The sequence below is a fragment of the Branchiostoma lanceolatum genome, chromosome 1 (assembly GCF_035083965.1).
Source record: "Branchiostoma lanceolatum isolate klBraLanc5 chromosome 1, klBraLanc5.hap2, whole genome shotgun sequence".
Classification (NCBI taxonomy): Eukaryota; Metazoa; Chordata; class Leptocardii; order Amphioxiformes; family Branchiostomatidae; genus Branchiostoma; species Branchiostoma lanceolatum.
This window is the reverse complement of record NC_089722.1, coordinates 41,345,631-41,370,157: the sequence shown is the minus strand read 5'-3', so window position 1 is coordinate 41,370,157 and position 24,527 is coordinate 41,345,631. Positions and strand designations below refer to the sequence as shown.

Here is a 24,527-nt window from a genome sequence, read left to right as displayed (position 1 = left end):
TGTTCTTGGGAATGAATCGGTTTGGCTAAATCAAGTCTAAATGGTGAGTCTTTCTAAACAGAGAGATAAGTTGTTCAATAATCTAATGAAAAAAGGCATGTTGAAGCAGTTCTGTTGTAAATGATTGACAAACGGAAAAAAAGTCAACAAAAATGTTTGGTGTGCTAATATCATCATCATCATCATCATCACCATGGCACACACAAATCTTCATTCTGTACTTTTCCCAATTTAGCCACTTATCATGCACAATCTTACGGCCAAAAAGAAAACAGGAGAAATCAGAAATATTTCTGTGATGATAGTGGCCAAAACAAGGGAATATAGTAAGTACTTTCTTCTTGCCTATCATCTTACTGAAAACAAGAGGGAATTTACTAAACCTTTTTAGAGACTAACAGTAATTGAAAGGAAAATCTACATTGATATTTGGGCAGGTTGAGGGCTGGGGGGTTCCTTCTGGATGCTCTGTCCCACCAGAAAGGCTATTTTTTCCTAGGCCATTCTGTGATCCCAACACTTTGAATTTTGGTCACAATACAAGACTACAGTGCCAAAAGATGTGGTAAGGAGTTGACCTAAAATGTAAGACCAATCAAAGGGTGAACAAAACTAAACAAAGAACGAAAAGTGAACACAAGTCATTTAAATTCTGACCAATGCTGGTGATTTGGAATGTTAAAGTTTTGAGGTAAAGCTTTTCCCAAGTGACCAAGTGCTAGTCAACCCTTCAATGTAGTGGTTTCATCAGACATATTCCTTCAAGTATCATCAAAAACTAAAGCACCATCGGCTTAAACCATCTTTGGAAAATCTTCCCTGGTTAGTAACGTTTCAGCATCAGCTTCTTCTCTAATATAAACGCATCTTTGGCAGGTATACCATGATTGCTAATGGTCAACGGACCATACTAACTCTACTACAAAACTGTCTACTGTTAAACAACTTGAACTTGAACATCAGCTGCCTCGGTGACACTGTCAGCCACCTGGTTGTTTTGCTCTCAGCCTGACCTGTGACCCTTGGGTCATGACCTGTGACCCTTGCCCTGGGTGGTGACCTGTCACCTACAGGAAGTAGAGGCGGTCGGCCAGGTTGAGGGAGGGGTCCTTGTGGATGCTCTGCCCAACAAGGAAGGCCAGCTTGTGGGCGTACTGGCACGGAGCGGGGACTCGGATGGTGCCCTAAAATGGACAATTTAACACATATCATAACAAGGTAACCAGATATGGCAGACTTAACACCTTACACATCCTGCTCTGCAATCCATCTTGTTCGAAAGAGGAAATATACCAGCACTGGTGATGCATGGCAATACTACAAACTTGCAGGCACGCTTGTGTGCTTACACGCACACACGTATGTTCATGCTACAAACGGTATTCCATACCAAAGTTTGGTTCATTGAGTCATTATTCAAAGTGTAAACTTGACTGATAGCTTGTCGGAATATTACCACGTTGGAGGCTAACTCCAATTCAATTTCAACTATTGGTTTTTGGATTAGAACAAAAATACTGGCGAACTGAAATCTTAACATCAAAACAGTCTGACAGAAAAGTCTGTACCTTGGTATAGTCTCAGGGAATGAATATAGTCAGATCCAACTTTTCCTCCTAGACCTCTATTTTCTTCTTAACCCCTTGCTTAATTCTTATTTAATGTGGAAGAAACAAGGTAATAAACTGGTGAGGTTTTGCACTCTTACCGGCCAGTTGTAGTAGAGGTGGCAGAGTTTGTAGGTGAGCCTCTGCATGTGGTCAGGCTTGAGGCCGGAGGTGTCCCACACCACGTTGTAGTGGCAGGGGGTCACCGTGCCCTGGCGCACGGACTGGGACACCAGGAAGAAGTCATACCTGAGGAATACAGAACATTTTGATACAATGTACACAGCGTCTGCCTTCCCTGGAATTTCCGATGAAAGAAAAGCTTTACAGAAAGAGTCTGGTTTCCATTCGTCACACCATATGTCAAATTATTACAGCAACATTTTTTAAAGGCATCCTTCATACAAAATTCAGCTGCATTGTGACATGTCATGTTGCCAAAGATCTTTGGCTGGTTCAGTCATTGCTTTGTTGAAAATTGTAAGATACATAAATGGTACATCCTACTGTGACCACTCTTTAGGATATAATTGAATAAACACAATGTTCATGAAAGGCTTGAAAAAAAGTCTGTCTTTCTTGCAATATTGTAAGTTGCAAATGTCTTTACCTCTGATCTAAAAAAGATCATCTGCAAAATGTTGGTAGATATATATGAAGCTTTGGTTCATTCCTCAATTGAGTTACACATGCAAGGCCTTACCAATCTGGTCGGGTTTGTTTGTAGGTTTGTGCGAAGCCTTACCACTCAGGCCGGGTGACCTCTGTGTCCACCACAGTTCCAGGGGAGGGGTTCTGCAGCCCGCGTCCGGCCTGGGCGAAGAAACGGGTGTTGATGCGCTTCTTCACCACGATCCACGCCACCTTCGGCCTAGGGAGAGGAATAAAGGCATTTTGAATATGACAACAGGAAATTAGAATAGGCTGAAGTAGTAGTAGTAGTAGATTGGATTATTTTCCACTCAAGGTGGACAACTGTTCGTAGCCCAAGGGGTTAAATTGTACAGCTTAGTACTATTTACATCCACATCGTCATACATTATCATAAAAAGTCACACATAATCATAAATTATTTCTTCTGTTATCTGTTCGTTCAGAACCTTGTAGTGCCTAGTTGCAGATAGGCCATCAAGTCTCCTTGCTGTTTAACTAGGGTATATTTCAATAGGGAGGGGCTGCTAGCTCTTCCCCTTCAACTTGCTCAAGGCATCTCCTCAATCACAGGACCCCATTTCATGTCCCTTTCCACAAAGCAGTGCAGCTCCGACCAAGATGTCCTGACTCTGGGACTTGAACCGGGGTCTCCCAGTTATAAACTGATTGGAAACAGCTATCAGTTCAGCTATAGGGACTTCCCTGAAGTTCACTACATCATAGTACATGACTGTCTAATTGTGGAATGGGTGTTTGCTGGGGTGTTTTTTAAAGGAGAGATGTTCAGCCATATATATGTCACAGCAGAGATAGAAATTCAGAATAGAATACAACACGTTGTATTCCGTATTACCCAAGGGACCAGCCCTGCAAGTTACCAACTAACAGCAGCTCAACTGTGAAGCTACTACCAGTTGAGCCACAGGGACATCCCTATAATACCTAAAAAAAAAAGGATATCGATGTCCCTGTAGCTCAATTGAATTGGTAGCAGGTTCACAGTTGAGCCACCTGGTTCAAATTGGTTGGTAATTGGGAGAACCCAGTTTGAATCCGGGAAGGGTATCCTAGTTGGAGTCGCACCGTCTTTTGGAACAGACATTAAATGGGAGTCCCTTGTTCGAGGAGGTACCTAGAGCACATTACAGCAGCCTCATTACTCACTGGCTTTAATATTATGTCATGCCTGGGCCTGATACGGGTGTTCCGGACCGTGTGATAACTATCCGGATTACATAGGGTTCGGGAGTGTTATCACACAGGCTTCCATAGAATATTTCGAACGCATTTTGAGCGCGCCGGTTGCGCGGCCGTCGGAAATTCGAATACCGGATTCGGAGATTGGAATCAATGTTGCTACAGTTTCTTGTTCGAGGACACAAAACTCCCTCAACTTCTGGCGCATTCCGCATTGAAAGATGTGTTTTCTCGGGTGGGTATGACCAAGGTATGACATAAATAAAATACAACACGTTGTATTCCGCATCACCCTCGGTCCCAGCCCTCCTACGGCCGTCGGGCGATCCGACCCGCGGTCGGGCTGGTACCTCTGGTGATACGGAATACACCGTGTTGTATTCTATATATACAACATGGTAATACAGTATGGTATACAAGATCACTCACTTGTAGTCGGAGCCGAGGTTCTTGAAGGTGTCGAGCACCTGCGGAATCTCGTGCTCCACGACAGCGCTCAGCTGGCCGTCGCCCACTCCATCACGGAAGAAGATCACGCGGTCAGGGAGGTTAGAGTTCAGCTCGTAGAACTTCTTCAAGGCAGCTGTGGGGAGGGATAGAGCACAATCATGTTTCTGGATCAAAGTTGGAAGAGTGGCAGTCACTAGACAGCCAAGGAGAGATGACAACATTCATTAATACCATAGTTTAGAGTGCAACTTGTAGAACTTCTTCAGAGCAGCTGTAAGAAGGGATCATGTTTCAATTGCAGGGATGTGGTTACAATGGAAATGCCTATTGCAAGGATTGAACCATGGGTCTCGAAACCACTCAATGAAGAATAGCAGTCACTAGACCCTGCACCCTTCAGTATGCCAATGGGCTCCTGGCCAGAGTGCTGAACTATAGGAATCAAACCCATGCCTCCTCTTTGTATTACTTAAAAATGTCTTAACATAACACCTGGGCTTTGAACCCATGGCCCTTGGTACCACTTACTCTGCAAGCAGACCTTTAGTATACCAATGGGCTTCTGGCCAGAGTGCATGACTAGGAGTTGAACCCATGTCTCGTCCTGATATCTTTAAAAATAGCTAAATGGCGTCTGTGTGGCACAGTGGCAGAGCATCCGGCAATGAACCAATAAGACCCAGGTTCAATCCCCAATTGAGTACCCAGACATGTCCGGACATGCACCCAGACGTTGTGCCCTTGGGAAAGGCACTTAACACACATTTCCTATATCCTAAGCCCAGCAGTAGGGTTTGGGTTGGCGTTAGGAAGGGCATCCAGCCGTAAAAACTCTTGCTACAAAAAAGACTTGCACTTGATGAGGAGTTCTTGGGCTTCCCCATCCATGTGCAAGCACGTCCAACCCCCATATGATGGGGAACAAAAGACATTAAATTGGATAGAGAGAGAGAGAGAGAGAGAAACACCCATGACATCCTGTACCACTTCTATTGCTGCCAAGAATTGCTACCAATATCTGTGAATCAAACTCCAGGCATGAAACTTCTAAGCACGTGACAAGCAAAATAAAACCAAGTACAGACTGGGCTTGGAACCCATGACTCCTGTTACACTCACCCTGCACGCAGACCTTGAGCCCATCGATGAGCTCCTGGCCGGTGTGCTGGAAGGTGCATCGCGAGTACCAGCGCGTCAACGAGTTGTTCATGGAGGCGATGACGCCGCCGACGGACTGCCCCTTGGTGGCGGAGTCGTGGTAGCAGTCGATGCCCACCACCATCATGCTCTTCAGCTGAGTGGAAATACAGTCAGCAAAAGTGGAAATACAGTCAAAACCTGTGCACACAGTTTTAAGTGGAGAGGCCTGTATACCGATTTGAGCGCCTCATGATTAAACAAAGGTTCAAACATTCAAACAAATTCATTACTCAGATAACCAACATCTTTGGCAATGCAGTCACCCTCAGACATCTGGATCCGCATAGTTGCCGTTCAGAGTTTTTATTCAGTCTGTCATCTAGACCGGTTTTGCCATGTGACTTCTTTAGTGGCTAGAGGCTTTGGACACGCTGTACACGCAGACACACACTACAGACAGTCGCACACACTACATACACACTCTACAGATACGCACACTCTACAGACACACACACAAACACTACAGAGACAGACAGACATACACACACACACTACACACACAGCATCTACACCAAAGACATACCGGGATCTCCACTGCCCAGAGCTCGCCTCCCAGCTTGCAGTTGAGCTGCAGAGCAATCTTAGTGGCCACGGACATCAACATCTGCTTCTTCTGCAGGGTGCGGCTCACGATGACCTGGCTCGGCACGGGGTGGTCAACGCAGCAGAACTTCTTAATGGCGTCGTAGCGGTCCTTACGCTGGGAAGACAGCAGGCACACCACCTACAAAAAAAGGAAAAGAAAAAAAATGGAAATGTTATCTCAATTGGGAACTCAGGGGTTCATCTAAATTGGGAAAGAGGGGTACTGCGCCCTCTTGTTTCAGCCCAGCGCCCCCTTGTCGAATTCAGATTTTAGTTTAATCTCCAGCATAGACTTCCCTCTGCGATTAATTCTTCCATAAACACATAGAATTCGCTACCTCGCCTGTGTGTGCTCCCTCTTGTTTAATTTCTCTAGAAAAACCCCTGGGAACTTGACACCTATTTCCTGACTCAACTCAGGTGAAGATGAGTTTCTAGCTTTGGTTAGGGATGCCCTCTTGGATGTAGGGCTGTGTACCGATACAGTACCGGGTACAATCAATTAGGTACAGGTCCAAAATACCTGACCCTGCTGTATTGGTACTGGACCTGACTCAGGGGATGGCCACTTTGACAGATAAAATTACTATGAAATTACCGTGGCAGTGCTCTAAAGCCACTCTAAAGCACAGAAAACACATTTGCAAGGCTGGAGTCAAATTTTCATCTGTGTTTTCATCAAAATAATACCTATCACAATTAAATATTATGTTGTTACCAGTTCAAACATGCTTTTGTCCTTATTGAAAATCTACCATTTTCCGAACAAGTAGTTTAGGTACAGGTTCAGGTCCTAAACCCATGTACCTGTACCTGTACCTGAAATTTGTTTAGGTACACAGCTCTACTTGGATGGGACGTAAACATGGTGGTCCCATGTTAGAGGAGAGCCACACATTAAGCATGTTAAAGATCTCACTGCACTTATTGTAAAAGAGTAGGGCTCATATACTTGTGTGACTGGATCAAACCTTCAGTTAGCCTGGATGCCAGACCCCCAAACGCTGAAATATCTATAGTGTGGGGGTCTGGTCTGATGGGTGGGGAAATTTTCTCAGCAGAGTGGTGTCAGTGGGAGGAGAAGCTGTGATTAATGGCCACTCACACCACAGGTAGCCTGGTACATGGCACCACAATTGGCCAGCTGGCTGTGAACAATAGCGAATCATGGACAAGACACAGCTCAACGGTTAATCATTAACCACTCAATTCTCAAAATATACATGGAGTTATTTTCCAACATAACAGCAGAACTTAAAAGTGTATTTAGTAATTTACCTCTGGTTGTCCTATTTGCTAAACTGAGATCATGTGTTAAACAGTTCTACAACCAAATAAGACATTACGGGCCCTATCTACAGTTACATTTTATCTGTTAGTGGATTCAAAAACACACAGCTGGGATTCTGTGACCAATCATGGCAGGGGTGTAAATGGCTCCCTGCTGATCCTGCTGCTGCTCTATTGGTGGGATCCTCGCTCAGTATTTGTGCTGGCATGAGAAAATTTCCCCAAGCATCAAACCAGACCCCCACACTATAGATATTTCAGAGTTTGGGGGTCTGGCATCCAGGCTAACCTTCAGTCAGCTCTTACACAGCTTGTATGTCCAGTACAAAACTGGTGTGTTACATCTTAAAGTGTTTTTTTACCGGTTATGCGGTAAAAAAACAACCACATAAATAGATAATGAAGACCCAACTCACCATTTGTGTCTTGTCGTTCATCTGTTCCCGCATGGTCCTGAGATAGTTATCTGTGCGGTCATCTGGAATCTCACACCTTTACAGGAACATCAGATGATTTGTAAGCATTAAAAGAAATTTTCAATAAGGTTGAGACATTCAGGTAGATAATAAATTTTACAAAATAAATCAAACAACTGGATAACGCTATTTCCAAACTGGTGCCTAGCCGGGCAGTTTGTAGGAACAGTATGATATAAAAGTATGATATAAAAGACAACAAAACACACACAAAAACGATTAATCACGAGCAAAATTTGTGTATATTTCTTGCCATACACTTCTATTAGGGATGGATACCGGTTCAGCTTAATAAGGTCCAAGTCCAGATCTAGGTCCAGATATTTAGGTTCACGTCCGGACCTGAACCTAGACCTGATCCTGTCTAGTTGACATGTTTTGTTTTATTAAACCAATATCAAGCATAGCGAATTAAGACTGACATGCATGACTGTAAAAGTTTCTTGGTAAGACGACTTTTAAGGCAAACCAGTATTCAATATTTGAATGTTGCACTTATTTTACATTGTATATGCCTTTTCTTCTCATAGGGAGACTCAAAACACTTTTCATCAAACAAAATAGAAAAATATATTTGTACTTTGTTCAGTTTTTTTTTGGACTCAGGTTTTTGGCTTTCAGGTTTTTTGGACTCAGTTCTTGGATGTTTTATAGGTCCGAATCAGGTCCAGCGAACCGGTATCCACCCCTAACTTCTATGGTACCTTTTCTTACTCCTGACACTAAGTGACAGGCCCAAAACTATACAATACCTTCTATCCATCTATCTATTGGCCTTATCAGCTGGGACCAAACAAGAAGTACATATTTCACTCCACATTGCCCTATCAAGCATCATTTGTTCATATTCAATTCCAGTGTCTCTAACTAAAGTGTCAGTAAAAGTCAAACTTCTGCAGTGCACTTAGCCACTTGGTAACAATACTGTAATTCACTTTATTTTCACAGTAGCAAAATTTCACGGTGTAAGGAAAATAGACATTTTCACTGTGGTGGGAAGTGATTTACAGAACGGATGTGTGAAGGAATTTTCAATAATGACAGTTCTTTTCACGGTGATGATAAGTTCACAGTACAGAGGTGACCGTGAAAACAGTGAACATAAAGTTGCAGTGAAAGAAACAAAATTACAGTACTTAAATCTCCTTGGGTGACATAAAAAGAAGGACCTTACATGATAGGCTTGTTGATGTTCATGCCCATGGGGGGTCCGACCCTGACCAGGGCCTGGAGGAAGTCCTGGGCCTGAGGGGAGTTCCTCGCCGGGAAGATGAACAACCAGTTCTGCATCGGCACGCACGAGATCAGCTGTTGTCCTCGCATCTCACGCCCCCAATCCGCATCCTGGGGCTTGTAGTTGTACTGGAAATGACAAAAAAACACCATTTTAGTTTAATTAAATGGTTGTAAGTATTTATCGAGCTGGGGAAATGAAGAGCCAGTTCTGCATTAGAACGCACGAGATCAGCTGTCCTCGCATCTCACGCCCCCAATCTGCATCCTGGGGCTTGTAGTTGTACTGGAAAGGACGCAGAAAGGGTGTTTTGTTAACTTTTGACTAGTTTTTGTGTATGTAGGGAAGATGAACAACCATTTCTGCATGGGAACACACGAGATCAGCTGTTGTCCTCGCATCTCACGGCCCCAATCCACATCCTGGGGCTTGTAGTTGTACTGAAAACTACAACAAAAACTAAAATTCCACCCAATTTTTCTCCTTTGCATGCTTTCCTTGCGGTCTCCATCCTGAGGCTTGATGTTGTGGCATCCTGTAACTGAGCATTAGTTAAAAATGTATTTTTAACAACTGTGAAATGAAATCAGACGACAACAAAAAATTTAAGACTTTACTACAGTAATGATTCCAAGTAGACCACGCATCGAATATCTAGCACCTCAATTTAAACTAGAGTTGTAACAGAACTTTCTATTGATTTCACGGATTGTTACCGTATATATATTGAGACTTCCCTTGTTGTGAACTGACTGGGCACTTGTTGCGAGCACTTTTTATCCTATATGATACGTTTTTATAGTTATTATATCATCGTAGTAAGTAAAACTACGCCAAGAGCGATTTTAGTGTTTAACTAGTGTTTTGATGTTTACAGTTAATTGTTTTAAGTGTTGCAGTAATATTATGTAAAGAGCGTGCAATTCAGCCGTTAGGCTGCCATATGCTTTGTGCAATAAAACCAATACCAAAAAAAACAAAAACTGACTACTTACTGATCCGCTGCGCTGCCAGATTTTCTCCGGCGGCATGACGCGCCCCTCCAGCTTCAGTAGAGTCTTGTCGTACGACAGGCCCCAGCCCTTCATGTCCTTCTGCACCTTCTCATTCCTGTGGGATTGGGAGAGAAATATTTCATTTATTTATTAAGATTAACTGCATTTGTGGAAGGATTGACATAACAGGTGACTATCACCATTTCAATATATCAACCAGGACCAGACTGTAAGGTTTGATCCATTAACCCTGAGAAGGACCCCTACTCTTTTCGTGTTTGGTTCAGGGTTCTTTTACGTTCTCGAGGTGTGGCTCTCCTCAAACATGGCTCCGAAGGACGTCCCTAACTGAAGCTAGGTACTCATTTTCACCTTGAGGAAAGTCCTGTAAGGACACAACGTCAATGGCACAAATCAGGATTCGAACCCAGAATCTCTGAGTTCTGGGGAAAATGCCCCACCCCTTCATGTCCTTCTGCACCTTCTCATTCCTGAGGGGGTGGGAAAGAATGGAGCAATCCATGAAGATTTTTAGACAATCTTTGGCAACCCACCCCTCCCTAAAAAAAAATACTGTAATGCTTGAAATTTTGTTAACGTTAACTCAATTTTAGCTACTTAAGCTGTCAGTAGTCAACCGCTTAAATTTCATCATCACAAACATTTGATCACGAACATTTGGGACAATGATGTATGTAAAAAAATTAATTGCAGTAAACTACTCACTTTTACCCAAACCACTAAAATTACTGACTGCAAAATGAAATGGATTTACAGTATACCCTGCTACTCAAACAGCATAACAGGAAAACTTGCTGCACTATGTGCCACTAGGCACTATAAAGCCGGCGTCACAATTCATGCGAGCGTCGGCCGACTTGGTAGGTCGCCCGAAGCTCGCCGAATTTCAAAATCGCCCGAGCGTCGACCGTATTTTCCGATGAAAATCTCGGGCGACGTCCGTCGAACACTAAAAACTAAAAATCCCCCATGAGATGGCACCATCTCTTGGATATGGACGAAGTCAGTATCGACTGACCTGGTAAAAGGCCAATATTTGGATCAACTTTTGTTTCTAAAAATCGCCCGAAGCCCGCGTAATCGACAGGACGTCGGCCGTACTTCGGCCGAAAATGCACATTTGAAGCTAGCCAACACGTCGGCCGAGCTGAATTTGTTATTTGTGACGGGGGCTTAAGGACAGGGTGCGAAATACCTGGTTGCACATTGCACAGTGCAACAAGATTTCGGTTGGTGCAAGTTAATTCCAAACCCAGGTAGCGCAGTGTGCAACCTTATATTTTGAGCCAAAGATCTCAATCGGAGCCCTGGAAGCTCACAAAAACACAGTGTCACTCTCATAAAATTCGGTAAATCTTCAATTGAAATAAAGAAATTAACACTTTTTTGTTTTAAACCATCCAAAACCCTTCATAGATCGTGGAATTTGAGCTGAAAAAGACGAAAACACACTGCCCTCGGCTAAACAAGATGTTGTTAGGTCAATGGGAACACAATACTATCTAATATATATTTTGAAATATTAGTAGTATTATACGCTACATACGAGCTTGATTTGAAGAAATCGGTGAATGTTGCTGGAGCAACCTGAAATTTGGATGTGCAACCTAGCATTTGCCCTAGGTTGCAACATGGGCAACCTGGCTCAAAAAAGTATTTCGCACCCTGAAGGGTTTGAAGAAAAAGGTTAGGTAGACATCAGAAATGGGTAATCATTGAAGCCCTTCACAGCCATTGCTATGTACAGTCCTTTGAGCCCTTCACAGCCATTGCTATGTACAGGCTTCCCCCCCCCCCCCCCCCCCCCACCACCGAAAGAAGTGGTCCCTACTTGTTGAGGGTGTTGATGAAGGTCTGCAGGGTCTCGTTGCGCTTGTCGGGAGTGATGCGGGTGTGGATGGCGATGTCCTTCATCACGTGGAAGTCCGCCCGAACCTCGTCCGTTAGACCTAAACACAAACACAACATTAAAGTCAGGGGGATCAAATCCCAGCCTATCTTTGTAAACTTCCTCCTGGCATAACAAACCAGGTTTGTACTGAACAGAACAAGATGCTTGTCCTAGCAGATTTTTTTGATCCACTCACACTGGGAAGAATGTGGTGGGTTATTTTACATGTTCGAGGTGTGGCTCTCTTCAAATACGGAACTTCCATCTAACATTCTATCGAAGGGACGTCCCTAAACAAAGCTAGGTACTCATATTCTTCAGAGTGAAGGGAGGAAATTCAAAAGTGTCTGTCCCATGAGCACGATGTCGGGCTAAGGGTTCAAACCCACGACCTCTGGGTTCTGGCCATACACCCTGCCATTACACCACACAATGCCATTCATTCCACAACAAAATGAAAGCAAGTAGATTCAAAACCGACCTGTGAGAGTGCAAAGTTCAGGCAGGAGGTACAGCGGTCCCTCCATAGGCTTCCCTCCCTTCTGGATCTGTAGACACAACAACAACAACAAAAAAATAAATAAACAAGGCTGGGCATTAGAGATGACAAACTTTACTCCCTAAACGTCCTTCTCTTTTTCTTCTTCTTCAGGCAAACAATATCCTTCTTTTGTGTGAATTAGAGCTGTGTACCTGTACACTGCACCGATACAGTACCGGGTACAATCAATTAGGTACAGGTCCAAAATACCTGACCCTGCTGTATAGGTACTGGACCTGACTCAGAGGATGGCCACTTTGACAGATCAAAATTACTATGACATTAACGTAGCAGTGCTCTAAAGCCACTCTAAAGTACAGAAAACACATTTGCATGGCTGGAGTCAAATTTTCATCTGTGTTTTCATAGAAATAATACCTAGCACAATCAAATATCATGTTTTTACCAGTTCAAACATGCTTTTGTCCTTATTGAAAATCTAGCATTTTCCGAACAAGTAGTTTAAACCCGTGTACCTGTACCTGTACCTAAAATTTGTTTAAGTACACAGCTCTAGTGTGAATGCTTCCACACTTTATACCTTCTTCAGTGGCGTCGGTGTGGCGCAACGGCTAAAGTGTTGGACTCAGGGCCAATAGGTCCAGGATTCGATGCTCACCATGCCCCGGCGCTGAGTTGAGTTTATTAGGATCCACAATTAGCTTAAGGCGCCGCCTAACCTCCAGAACCTAGCCGGCCGCCAAGAAAACTATTCCTGCGGGACCATTTCCGAAGCGCTGCCGAACGCTAATATATGCAACATGTGAAAGGAGCCTGCCTGGTGTGGGCGGAGAACACAAACACCACATGCGGTGCACACCGCAGGTTATACATTTTGCTGAGTTTCTGTGGTTGAAAAAAAAAACTATTGAAAGACCCTGGAAAGCATGTAATACTCAGAAATAAAGGTAAAACGTTTTGTGACACAGACGTATGGGGACGTACCCTTCCAAGGCAATTTTTCGGACAGAAATTACCCCCGACAGCTAGAAGTTCCTTGATCGTACGGGCAGGGAAAACGCAAGTGGCTGACTGTACCAACATAATATTTGAGTTTTTATAAAGTAGTAAATCTTTCAATCTACACCAAAATATTGCAAGGATGTATTAAAACAGTTTATATACATGCTAAAAAGAATACAAAATAAAGGCACAAACCAGTAGGTTGAAATGGGTCTGTCTGAGTCTCTATTTTTCTTCCGTCTTTAGATACATGTGGTAACGTTACAGTCCAAAGTTAGGTGTCATTATTTTTGATCAGTAAATATCTCTCGTAACTGGGGTAAACGTTAACGTGCCTCGTCAGAAAAGTAGTTTTATGGTCAGGTGAATATTCTTATACGTTATCTATATGGTTTAGTAGCTGTTGTATACAACGTCTATGCAGGATTTCATCAAAACTTACGTGTCCAATTTTCTCTGAGGAACTTACACGAGGCACGCAGCTGGAAAAAATCCAACTGACACAAAGCCCAGTAGACAAGCCTGCACTGAACTTTCGTCAACCTTAGTCCTAATTCACCTACATAACCTACTATTTTTACAGTATACATGGTCTAAAATGTTTCTAAGATGTTCCTCTGTTCTGAAATGCAATGTATGGTTCCTTTCTTTGAGCTTCTCGGCCGCCGCGTGTTTGTTTTGTTATCTGGCAGCTGGCGGTCCCCCGAGGACCCTAGCGCCGCGTGGCCAGTGATTGACACTTCACTTATGCATACATTTGCCTTCGGCAAGGTTCGCGAGCGCTGGTAGCCAACCAACTCTTATGTTTTTGTGACATTAATTCTCGGCTTTCGTTCGGGTCACGCCTTATTTGGGCATACCATACGTTGGTTGAACGTCCTGTGCTCGTGAGTAATGCATTGTGCCCGGCGTGCGAGCCGCGCCGTGCCTGCAAAACGGGCCCCAAATTTGGGACGAAAATTAAGCATTTTTCCTCAATATACAATTATTTTTGGTAAAATCTTAGCAAATCTATGATTACCCACATGTGTCGGTACCCAGGTGATTGTTTACGACCAAGATTTGGGCAATATTTTCAAGTTTGTAGGCACTAGAATTGTCAAAATTAAGCAGTGCCCCGCAAACCGGAAGTCAATTTTTCCAGCGGTATTTTTGGTATATTTTCCCCCGAACTTTCACAGAATAACTTTATAATGATAATACTTATATGTTTTTGTACATTGTGTGTGAATTTCATGGAATATAACCCACAAATACGAACGCTAGAGCGTTGAGAATAGACTAACCCCCTCGTCCGCGCAGCGCGGTGCCGTGAAGCTAATCCGTCGCCTTAACAGCTACTCTTCCTGTGGTCCATTCAAAAACATGACTGGACAAAACTACATGACACACATGAACACCACAGAATTTACATATGTACATAAATGATAAAAGAAGCATAAGGCTGTGTATATACAATTATACAAAGTTGACAATATCAAACTACTTTACACTTTCAAACCATTCCAGGTGCTGGACATTCTATACAAGAAGCACTTTTTCTGAGCATATGTTCTGGGCTTCGGTAAGAGGATGGTTTGTGATTTAGATGACCTTGTTGTGCCCTTGGGAAAGTCACTTTCCCTGTCAGAAGAGCGCTGCCCACTGAGCTCTTCTACCAATCTGTCTAAAACTGTGCCAAAAACATAATACGATTTTGGGATATAGGAGGTTCTTTGTACACAACCAGGTATAGTTCTCACCTGCTAACGTTTCGATGTCTATCAGACATAAGGATAAGGAAGACAACACCGGTGATGAACCGAGACGAGGGGGGATACAAACTCAGCCGCATTTGGGACAGTGTTCTCACCGCAAAAGCGCCACCTACATCGGCTACTTATAGCGGTGAGAAACAGCACTCCAGTCAGAAGCTCTGAAGAAGGTTGTCTGATAGACATCGAAACGTTAGCAGGTGAGAACTTTACCTGGTTGTGTACAAAGAACCTCCTATATCTTATATTCTACCAACCTGATGAAATTATTTTCGGATACTACGATTTTGTTGCCGATGTGCCAACATCGAGCACATTTGCCACCAAGTCAGTACAAATAAATTCTACCTTCTTCTTTGGTCGGCTGACGAGCAGCGGCTGGTCCATGTCTCGGACGGTCTTGTTGTACTGCTTGGCGTAGTACTCCACGTACGACATCTCAGTGTCGTCGAACATCTTGAACTTGTTCTGAGGGTTCTGTTCCCAGTCGATGTCGTCGATTCGGTACGTCTTGTTGTTGTACCTGGTTAGAAAAAGAACATTGATTTTTCCCGAGAACCATAGTAGAATGAACATCAAGTACTGTAGGAGCTTCCTCACTAAGTAGCTTTAAAGAACGGTTGCAGTCAGATATGCAAAGACTAGGTGTAACAGACCGTTCGGTGTAATATGACCAGCTGCTGCCGCGCCGCGTGCTTGCAAAGCTGGTGTGTTACGCCTAATGGCCGTTATACCGGCTATATAGATACAGATACAGTACAATGCTAAAATTTTCTTCCGACACAAACTGAAAAAGATACACACGGATCAACTTTTCAGCGACCACTTTCGCCTTCTTCAGGATCAATAATGACCAGTCACTTCCAAACGTTATCAAGCAAAATGTATGGACATGTGATTTTAGCAATTTTTTTGTAATATTTCAAATCTGGGTCCAGTTCTAACTTTTCTTGTCCCCCTCTCGTAAGGGTTACACAAGCTTTTACATATAGATGTCATGTAGGGCAGTAAGTTTCCTTACTGTTTCAGTAGCAGGGTATGTTTTTACAGGGAGGGGTTGTAACGTGCCCTCCTCTGACACGGGGCCCCATTTTACATCCCTTTCAAAAGACCATGCAGCCCCAACCAAGATGACCTTCCCTGAACCAGGGTCTCTCAGTTGAGCTACAGAGAAGACAAGACACCCACCTTGTGAGCACGATCTCTCCCACCAGCTTCTTGGTGGCGTTCTCGTGGAATTTGTGCTGGGTCTTGTTGTACAGGTCCATTTTACGTACCAGGAGCTCAACCATGAGGCTACTACAAGTTGAGCTACAGGGACATCCCTTTATGTTGTCAATATATAAAAATAAAAGACACCCATCTTGTGAGCACGATCTCTCCAACCAGCTTCTTGGTGGCGTTCTCGTGAATGTTGTACTGTGTCTCGTTGTACAGGTCCATTTTACGTACCAGGAGCTCAACCACGAGGCTACTACAAGTTGAGCTACAGGGACATCCCTTTTTGTTGTCGATATATAAAAATAAAAGACACCCACCTTGTGAGCACGATTTCTCCCACCAGCTTCTTGGTGGCGTTTCCGTGGAAGTTGTGCTGAGTCTCGTTGTACGGGTCCATTTTATGTACCAGAAGCTCAACCGTGAGACTGCTACCAGTTGAGCTACAGGGACATCCCTTTTTGTTGTCGATAGATAAAAATAAAAGACACCGACCTTGTGAGCACGATCTCTCCCACCAGCTTCTTGGTGGCGTTCTCGTGGAAGTTGTGCTGAGTCTTGTTGTACAGGTCCATTTTACGTACCAGGAGCTCAACCATGACGCTATTACAAGTTGAGCTACAGGGACATCCATTTATGTTGTCAATGGATAAAAATAAAAGACACCCACCTTGTGAGCACGATCTCTCCCACCAGCTTCTTGGTGGCGTTCTCGTGAATGTTGTGCTGAGTCTTGTTGTACAGGTCCATTTTACGTACCAGGAGCTCAACCATGAGGCTACTAGAAGTTGAGCTACAGGGACATCCCTTTATGTTGTCAATATATAAAAATAAAAGACATCCACCTTGTGAGCACGATCTCTCTCACCAGCTTCTTGGTGGCGTTCTCGTGGAAGTTGTGCTGAGTCTTGTTGTACAGGTCCATTTTACGTACCAGGAGCTCAACCATGAGGCTACTACAAGTTGAGCTACAGGGACATCCCTTTTTGTTGTCAATATATAAAAATAAAAGACACCCACCTTGTGAGCACGATCTCTCCGACCAGCTTCTTGGTGGCGTTCTCGTGGAAGTTGTGCTGCGTCTTGTTGTACAGGTCCATTTTACGTACTAGGAGCTCAACCGTGAGACTGCTACCAGTTGAGCTGCAGGGACATCCCTTTTTGTTGTCAATAGATAAAAATAAAAGTCAGACACCCACCTCGTGAGCATGATTTCTCCGACGAGCTTCTTGGTGGCGTTCTCGTGGAAGTTGTGCTGAGTCTTGTTGTACAGGTCCATTTTACGTACCAGGAGCTCAATTATGAGGCTACTACAAGTTGAGCTACAGGGACATCCCTTTATGTTGAATATATAAAAATAAAAGACACCCACCTTGTGAGCACGATCTCTCCGACCAGCTTCTTGGTGGCGTTCTCGTGGAAGTTGTGCTGGGTCTTGTTGTACAGGTCCATTTTACATACCAGGAGCTCAACCATGGGGCTACTACCAGTTGAGCTACAGGGACATCCCTTTATGTTGTCAATATATAAAAATAAAAGACACCCACCTTGTGAGCACGATCTCTCCGACCAGCTTCTTGGTGGCGTTCTCGTGGAAGTTGTGCTGAGTCTTGTTGTACAGGTCCATTTTACCTACCAGGAGCTCAACCACGAGGCTACTACAAGTTGAGCTACAGGGACATCCCTTTATGTTGTCAATATATAAAAATAAAAGTCAGACACCCACCTTGTGAGCACTATTTCCCCGACCAGTTTCTTGGTGGCGTTCTCGTGGAAGTTGTGCTGCGTCTTGTTGTACAGGTCGTACAGGAAGTCCAGCACGGTGTCCGTACGGAGGATCTTGTGGGAGACGTCGGCCATCAGCATCACGTTGGCCTCGTACTGCAGGATGGAGGTCACGAACCCTGGCCACACCTCCAGCCTGGGACAACAAATACATGTAGCTTTAGCATGACAGTTCAATGATTGAAAGACCATTATTGCGAGATGTATGCCATCAGGATAGTTTTTGACAGGTACTAAAGGATGGAGGTCATGAACCCTGGCCAAACCTCAAGCCTGGGGAGGGGGGTGGAAGAGCAAAAACATGTAGCTTTAGCATGACAGTTCAATGATTGAAAGACCATTATTGCGAGATGTCTGCCATCAGGATAGTTTTAGATTGGTACTGCAGGATGGAGGTCACGAACCCTGGCCACACCTCAAGCCTGGGGAGGGGGGTGGAAGAGCAAAAATATGTAGCTTTAGCATGACAGTTCAATGATTGAAAGACCATTATTGCGAGATGTCTGCCATCAGGATAGTTTTTGACTGGTACTGCAGGATGGAGGTCACAAACCCTGGCCACACCTCAAGCCTGGGATAACAAAAACATGTGGCTTTAGCATGAGAATCCAATGATGAAAGTGCTTTGAAGGGTTTTAGCTGGGGCTAACCTTCGCAAATTTAAGACTTACTTGTGCTGAGGGACACATGCATCTATTTCTTCAGTGATTGTTGATTTAAGCTGAGGAATAGGTTTCAAGTATTAGGGCTGGGGCTTAGCAAATGTCTGAAGCCTTACTTGTGCTGTGGCACGTATGCCGCCATCTCCGGGTTGTAGTTGTTGCGGCCGATCTGCTGCATCCCGATCTCGTGCAGCGCCTTGCGGAACAGGATGTTGTAGAGCTGGATGCACGTCGGCGAGGTCGGGGGAAGCTCGTTGGTCAGCGTGATCGTGATCTTGATGTCGGTGCCGTCATTGCGCCGCTTGGAAAACAGCACGGTCTCCTACAGAGAGATACAAATGCCAATCAATCAATCAATCCATCAATCAATCAATTGTTGGCGAGGTCTGGGGAAGCTTATAGGTCAGTGTGATCGTGATCTTGATGTCAGTGCCGTCATTGCGCCTTTTGGAAAACAGCACGGTCTCCTACAGAGAGATACAAATGCCAACCAATCCATCCATCAACCATCACTATCTAAATTTGGTAACAAATTGGGAATAGAAGTCTCGCAATGAGTTCAGCTGGTTAAAAACAAATGCGATGGTTTCTATGCAGTTTTGGTGTGATCTATGATTATGAAAATCTGAGTGGTGCAGGTAAAATTTGTGTGGTGCAGCTAACTTTTAACGTCACTTGCACCAATGCAGGAAAGTAGAAAAAAGTATTTCATGCAAGGATATCTCCAGCTTTAAATTTTCTTTGTTTGGGGGCCAATATTTTTTTTTCTGTTGTTAAATCTGTCAGTTTAAGCTTATGAAAGTACGTTTTCATCAACTCCATGTCATGAGGTTCAGAAATGTTTCTCTGCTCCAGCAAGCAAATTTCTATCCTGAGGGAGGGGTTCCGAATATAGCCCTGATTTCGAGCCTTGGTAACCAAGAAATAGTTAATCCACCCACCTTCTGCTCCAGGCGTTTGGGCCTTTACCATGGAGAACCACACCTAACCTTCCCACATCTAACTGCAAGCGTTGTTTACGCTACCTACTGTACTTAATGAATCTACTAACCTTCTGCTCCAGTCGTTTAGGCAGGAAGAGGATCATGCCGTCAAAGGCGTAAGTCTCGCCGATCAGCTCCAGGTGTTCCTTCACCATGGAGAAGCGGACGCCGCGGTAGTCGATCTCCGGCGCGAAGCTGACGTTGTACTGGTACAGCGCCCAGGACGGGGTGGAGCTCACGCGGAAGAAGTTGGTTACCAGGGGAACAGGATGGCCCGTGGAGCCTGTGGGGGGTGAGATGGAAAATGACATCATGACTTAATAACCCTGTAGCACACTGTAAGTGAAAATTCATCCAAGGGAGAGCAGCTTTGATGGATAGACTTTCCTTGAAAATCCTGTGGCAGTACACTGAAGCCATATCTATACTATCCTGCAGCATAGAACAACACTTTTGCAAGGCCTGAGCCATATCTCATTTTTGCTTCCGTAAATACAAAACCTCATATCTCAGTAGTGGTGGTGGTTATAGCACAATTAAGCATTATGTTGTTATCAGTTCAAACATGCTTTTGTTCTTGTTGAAAATCACCGATCATCTGAACAAATAGTTCTACCTAAAAGCCCAAAACTGATCCTAAACCCTGTACATGTACCTAAAATTTGTTTAGGTACACAGGCATAACACAGCTCTACCTAAGATACGCACCTTTCTTGTCCTGAATGTGTGCAGGGCGAGTGTGTGGCTCCTCAATGACAACATCGCCCCTTCTGCGCCTCCCTCCGAACGGCTGTGAGGCCGGCGCGGCTCCTGCACCCTTCTCACCCAGGGACAAGGCCTCCATCTGAGAGGTGGGGGGAGCTGGGAAATACAACATTGCATGAATTATAGTTTTCTTGTACTTGGAGTAAGCATAGATCACAATAAACGCAAACAAGATAAATATTGGACGAATGTATGTTATTGTATTAGTAAATTGTTGGTATAATTGTTGTTATCCCGGAATTCCAGGAAGTGGTGCATTCGAGAGGGGATTTTCAACTGGCCTGGCTTTTGGAAATTGAACCCAGGCCTCACATGGCAAGGAAGGGCTTATGAAAATAGGTCAGGCCATCTTTGTCTCTATTCTGAATAACATGTAGGGTACAGCCTGAGAAACAGTTGCAGTACTTTGCCAAATGCTGAATACATTTCAGTTATATTTCACTGTCTTGCGGAGATTCCATTCCTAGTGTCCAGCAGCCAAGTTCTTTGCTTTGCCTTGCACTAATGAGTTTTCGTTTCCTTACCAGACAAAAAGTCAGTCCCGGCGACTAAGTTTTCTGCTGTTTTGGGCTACATAGATGCATAGCATAAATTCTCTTTTGATACTTAATCATAGTGTAGTACACTTAGATGACTTTCATAAGTTGACTTTCTTTGTATCTATAGATGAAAAGTGGGAAAGTACAAGACTCCTACAGTGGAATCTTACCAGCCTGCAGTGTTTTCAGCACCACAGACGGTGAGACCGTTACACAGCTAGTTAAAACTGGTGCTTGAACCAGTGTCAGAGTTCCCAGATCTGTCTACAGTGACATTGGGAACACTTGTTTCCCTTCTTCATGAAGTCAAAACAAGTCTCTGACTGAGTACTGATCCCTGCCGCCCTCACACCATACATCACTTTCAGTCTGGAAGTCCTGGTGTGAAATTGGACATCTAGAATTACTCCTGGCCCCAAACTGTCTCAAACATCCCAGTTCTGTCTACAAAAACCTTCAAGACACTTGAAGCCTTGAAGGTGACTACATTCTGCCCCACATCTTGCCTTTGCACAAAGTCTTTCCAAAAAATCCTTGGAGGAATCACCATATTACAAAAGGTTCTTTTCTTTTTCAATCTCTTGTACAAAAAGGGTACTCAAAACAAATTTTGCATCATTTTTTTTTAGTAATGAAGTCAGAAAACTGTCGGCAACAATACTTGAGAGAGAGGGAGTGAGTGAGAGAGAGAGCATACACACACACACACACACACACACACACACACACACACACACACACACAGAAGGAGGGAGAGAGAGAATTCTGGAGACAAAAGCTGACAACAAATGGTTTACTGACCTCCCGGTGGTCTGGACGTCACCCCTCCCCTCTGACGACCACGGCCGCTCGCTACGGGGGCCGGCGCTTCGACCGGCGGGACAGCGGCTACGGGAGGCGGGGCTGTCGGAGGGGCGACCCCCGCTCCTGGGCGCCGTGGGGGCTCCTCTATCGCTCCCCGGGCACGACCGCGAGCACGGCCACGTGCGCGTCCTGATGGTGGCTGCTGCGACATCTTTGGTACCTGGTTTTACCTGCCAACTGTTTACAGTATCAGCACTCTAGGCTGGAATAAAAATCAAATGGATCAGTGAACAGTTTCATCAGGTTGGTAGATAACTTGATGACAGAGTTCCTTTTGGCACAACCTGAAAATCTACTTGAAATTGTGATGAGGGTGGATCAGTCAGGTTTGAGATCACACTCCTCGACCATTAAATTTCTTCACAGTGCAGCAGCAACACCTAGCTACAGTGTCAAGTAGAATCAGAAGTATTGTAATCTCCAAGCAGATCTATCGGTGGCAAAGACCGTATCAAACTGGCAAAGGGAGTTTTCATCGCCACTGAGATGAAAGCTCCCTTTGCCAGTTGGATACGGTCTTTGCCATCGATAGATCTGCTTGGAGATTCTCAGTATTGCCCAAAGAAGGTGACAGACGGTCACCGAAACTACAGCAGATTCATGTAGTTATTGGTGTGTAGAAAGAACTTTGCTATCCGGATCTGTGAAAAGTCTCTTCAGGTTGAGTTGTTGTAGGAAATTACTACAGTTCTGCAGATGTTCAGCTCGATGGTTCAAAGGTTTTTGGTCACTGACAAATGCAATAGAAATGCAAATATTTTGCAGCCTATCTATTTCTGACAGACAGATTTCTCAGATCTCTAGACCATTTCACACAACATAAAACACAGGAAGGACTTTGACATGGTAATTATGAGAAAGGGCACAATGGCATTCCAACACTTTGCTCGGAATAATTCAGTCCAGATGTTAGGAGAATTATGTAAACGCGTGTTGAAAAGGCTCGTTTTGAAAAGCAAGATGCAAATAAAAATCTTAAGATTATTCTGAGTAACTCCCCAAAAGGGCAAGTTTCAACACGCAAATATCGGTGTTGTTGAAGTTTAGTATGTAGCTAAAATAACAAACTAATTCCCCAGGAAACAACATTTCTGGCATGCCGAAGAAACCTTCACAGATATAACATTTTGCTTGATAAATACAGAAATATTGCAATTTCGGTCACCTACAAAGAAAGACGCAACCAGATAGATCACCAGGCCGGACCTGAAAACAACACCGCCTTGTGAAGTGGCCATCTTGGCTTCTTGGATTTCAGAAAACACCCCGACCACATGTTTGGTAAAGATTCGTTAAATACTGTCTAACAGTCAACTCAAGCAGGATGACAACAAAACGGACTCCTTTAAGCTTTACTGTATAACATAAAAACGGTGCAAAAATGTCAAAGAAAAGAGAGATTCTAGTTTGTAAACCGATCATTTTCAGCGGACCGCGTGCTCAGGGGTGGGCGGGCATCTAACTCCCCTGAGAGTTAGACTTCTGTGTTTTTCTAGCGTTTTTCCGTTTTCAAACACCAAATTTGGCCTCAAACTTGCTCCAGCTATACTTAACAAGCATCTGAAAGTCTGAGTAGAACAAACACGAGAAGACATCTCTTGTAGAAGACATTTTGCTCAGATACTAGGTCGTAAATAATCGGTTTTGCATGTCAATGTCATCGGGGAAAATTTGGAGGAGGCCAGCTACCAAAAACAAGCAAAAACGTTCCTTTCTCGCTACGACGGCTCGAAAATCGACACCTAGTAAGCTCGCAACCTACACAACACATTCAACTAACAATCACAACTGAAATCTTTACCTTTCACTCTTGTTTTTGCTGCTTTTTTCAGCAAAAGTGGTTGAACTGTCATGGACCCATCCAACCCTGCTCTCCTGAAGACGCGATTCTGAGCAAGGCGGGAGTCCCTTATTTGGTCTGATGACGCGAACCAATCAACGGACCGCTTATTTCTCGGAAAAAACGAAACAGGCGATTTGATTGGATAGAAGTTTGACAACCGCTGTGATTGACGTATTGATCATATCGATGGGTCTGGAAATACATAAATGAAATTTGACAAACGTGCACATGATGATATGTGTATAGATTTATTACCGCTTTAAATTATGTAAACTGTATATTTGTTATATATTTCATCGGACCCTTACATGTACTTTTTCCCTCAATGAAAAGCAGCCTGCATGCCGTTTTGAGCAAACCTCCTTGGTTCAAACAAACAATAAAATTCATTGTTGATGATTTCATATTTTGGTAATGTTCTTTCTGAGTGAGACATTGAATTGACTTCTGAAACTTTCTTTGCAGAAAATTATCAAAATAGCTTTGGCAACATAGAGACTTTATCAGGTCTCTGAATGGTTGTATTTGATACAATGCTTTCGGATTCTTTTAGATGATTTCAGGAAAGTTGGGCCCTTCTGGATTCCGACATTTCCCCAGATTTGAATAATTTCATGCTTGGTGAAAACCAAACAACACACACGTGCACACACATACAGACAGTTACACACGCACAGACTAAAATTTACAGACGCATAACGTTACAAACACACACACACACATACTCACAGAGAAAAAAGTCAACAACAAAATTTTCAACCATGAGATAAAACTTTATTGCACGACTATTGCATCAGATACAATGTATGGCAAACAATAAAAACAGTTAAGCTTTATTAGTTATAACAGGCTAACTTTAATAGTTGACAATTCTGAGCATGTAGTTTATCTTAAATGATAAATCAAACAAGGACGCTACATTATATTGTTTAAAAAATACATGATTATCAAATGTGCAAAAAAATGCTGGGTTTAATCATATTAAGAAAACAGAACTCAAGTATTTTAGA

General features: G+C 43.7%; 1 protein-coding gene across 1 annotated transcript; it reads right to left on the bottom strand.

Moving 5' to 3' along the window:
* Positions 1–521: 521 nt before the first annotated feature.
* Positions 522–23,577, bottom strand: LOC136423481 (piwi-like protein 1). The gene is made up of 18 exons (XM_066411646.1): positions 23,476–23,577; positions 21,612–21,876; positions 20,215–20,367; positions 19,575–19,789; positions 18,640–18,845; positions 17,803–17,997; positions 15,207–15,381; positions 12,082–12,148; positions 11,541–11,658; positions 9,689–9,803; positions 8,634–8,821; positions 7,400–7,475; positions 5,632–5,832; positions 5,028–5,202; positions 3,888–4,041; positions 2,353–2,478; positions 1,709–1,856; positions 522–1,184 (listed from the first exon to the last, which is right to left on the bottom strand). The coding sequence occupies exons 2-18, from the start codon at positions 21,823–21,825 to the stop codon at positions 1,068–1,070; spliced, it is 2,643 nt and encodes an 880-aa protein (XP_066267743.1). The 5' UTR covers positions 21,826–21,876; positions 23,476–23,577; the 3' UTR covers positions 522–1,067.
* Positions 23,578–24,527: the final 950 nt, after the last annotated feature.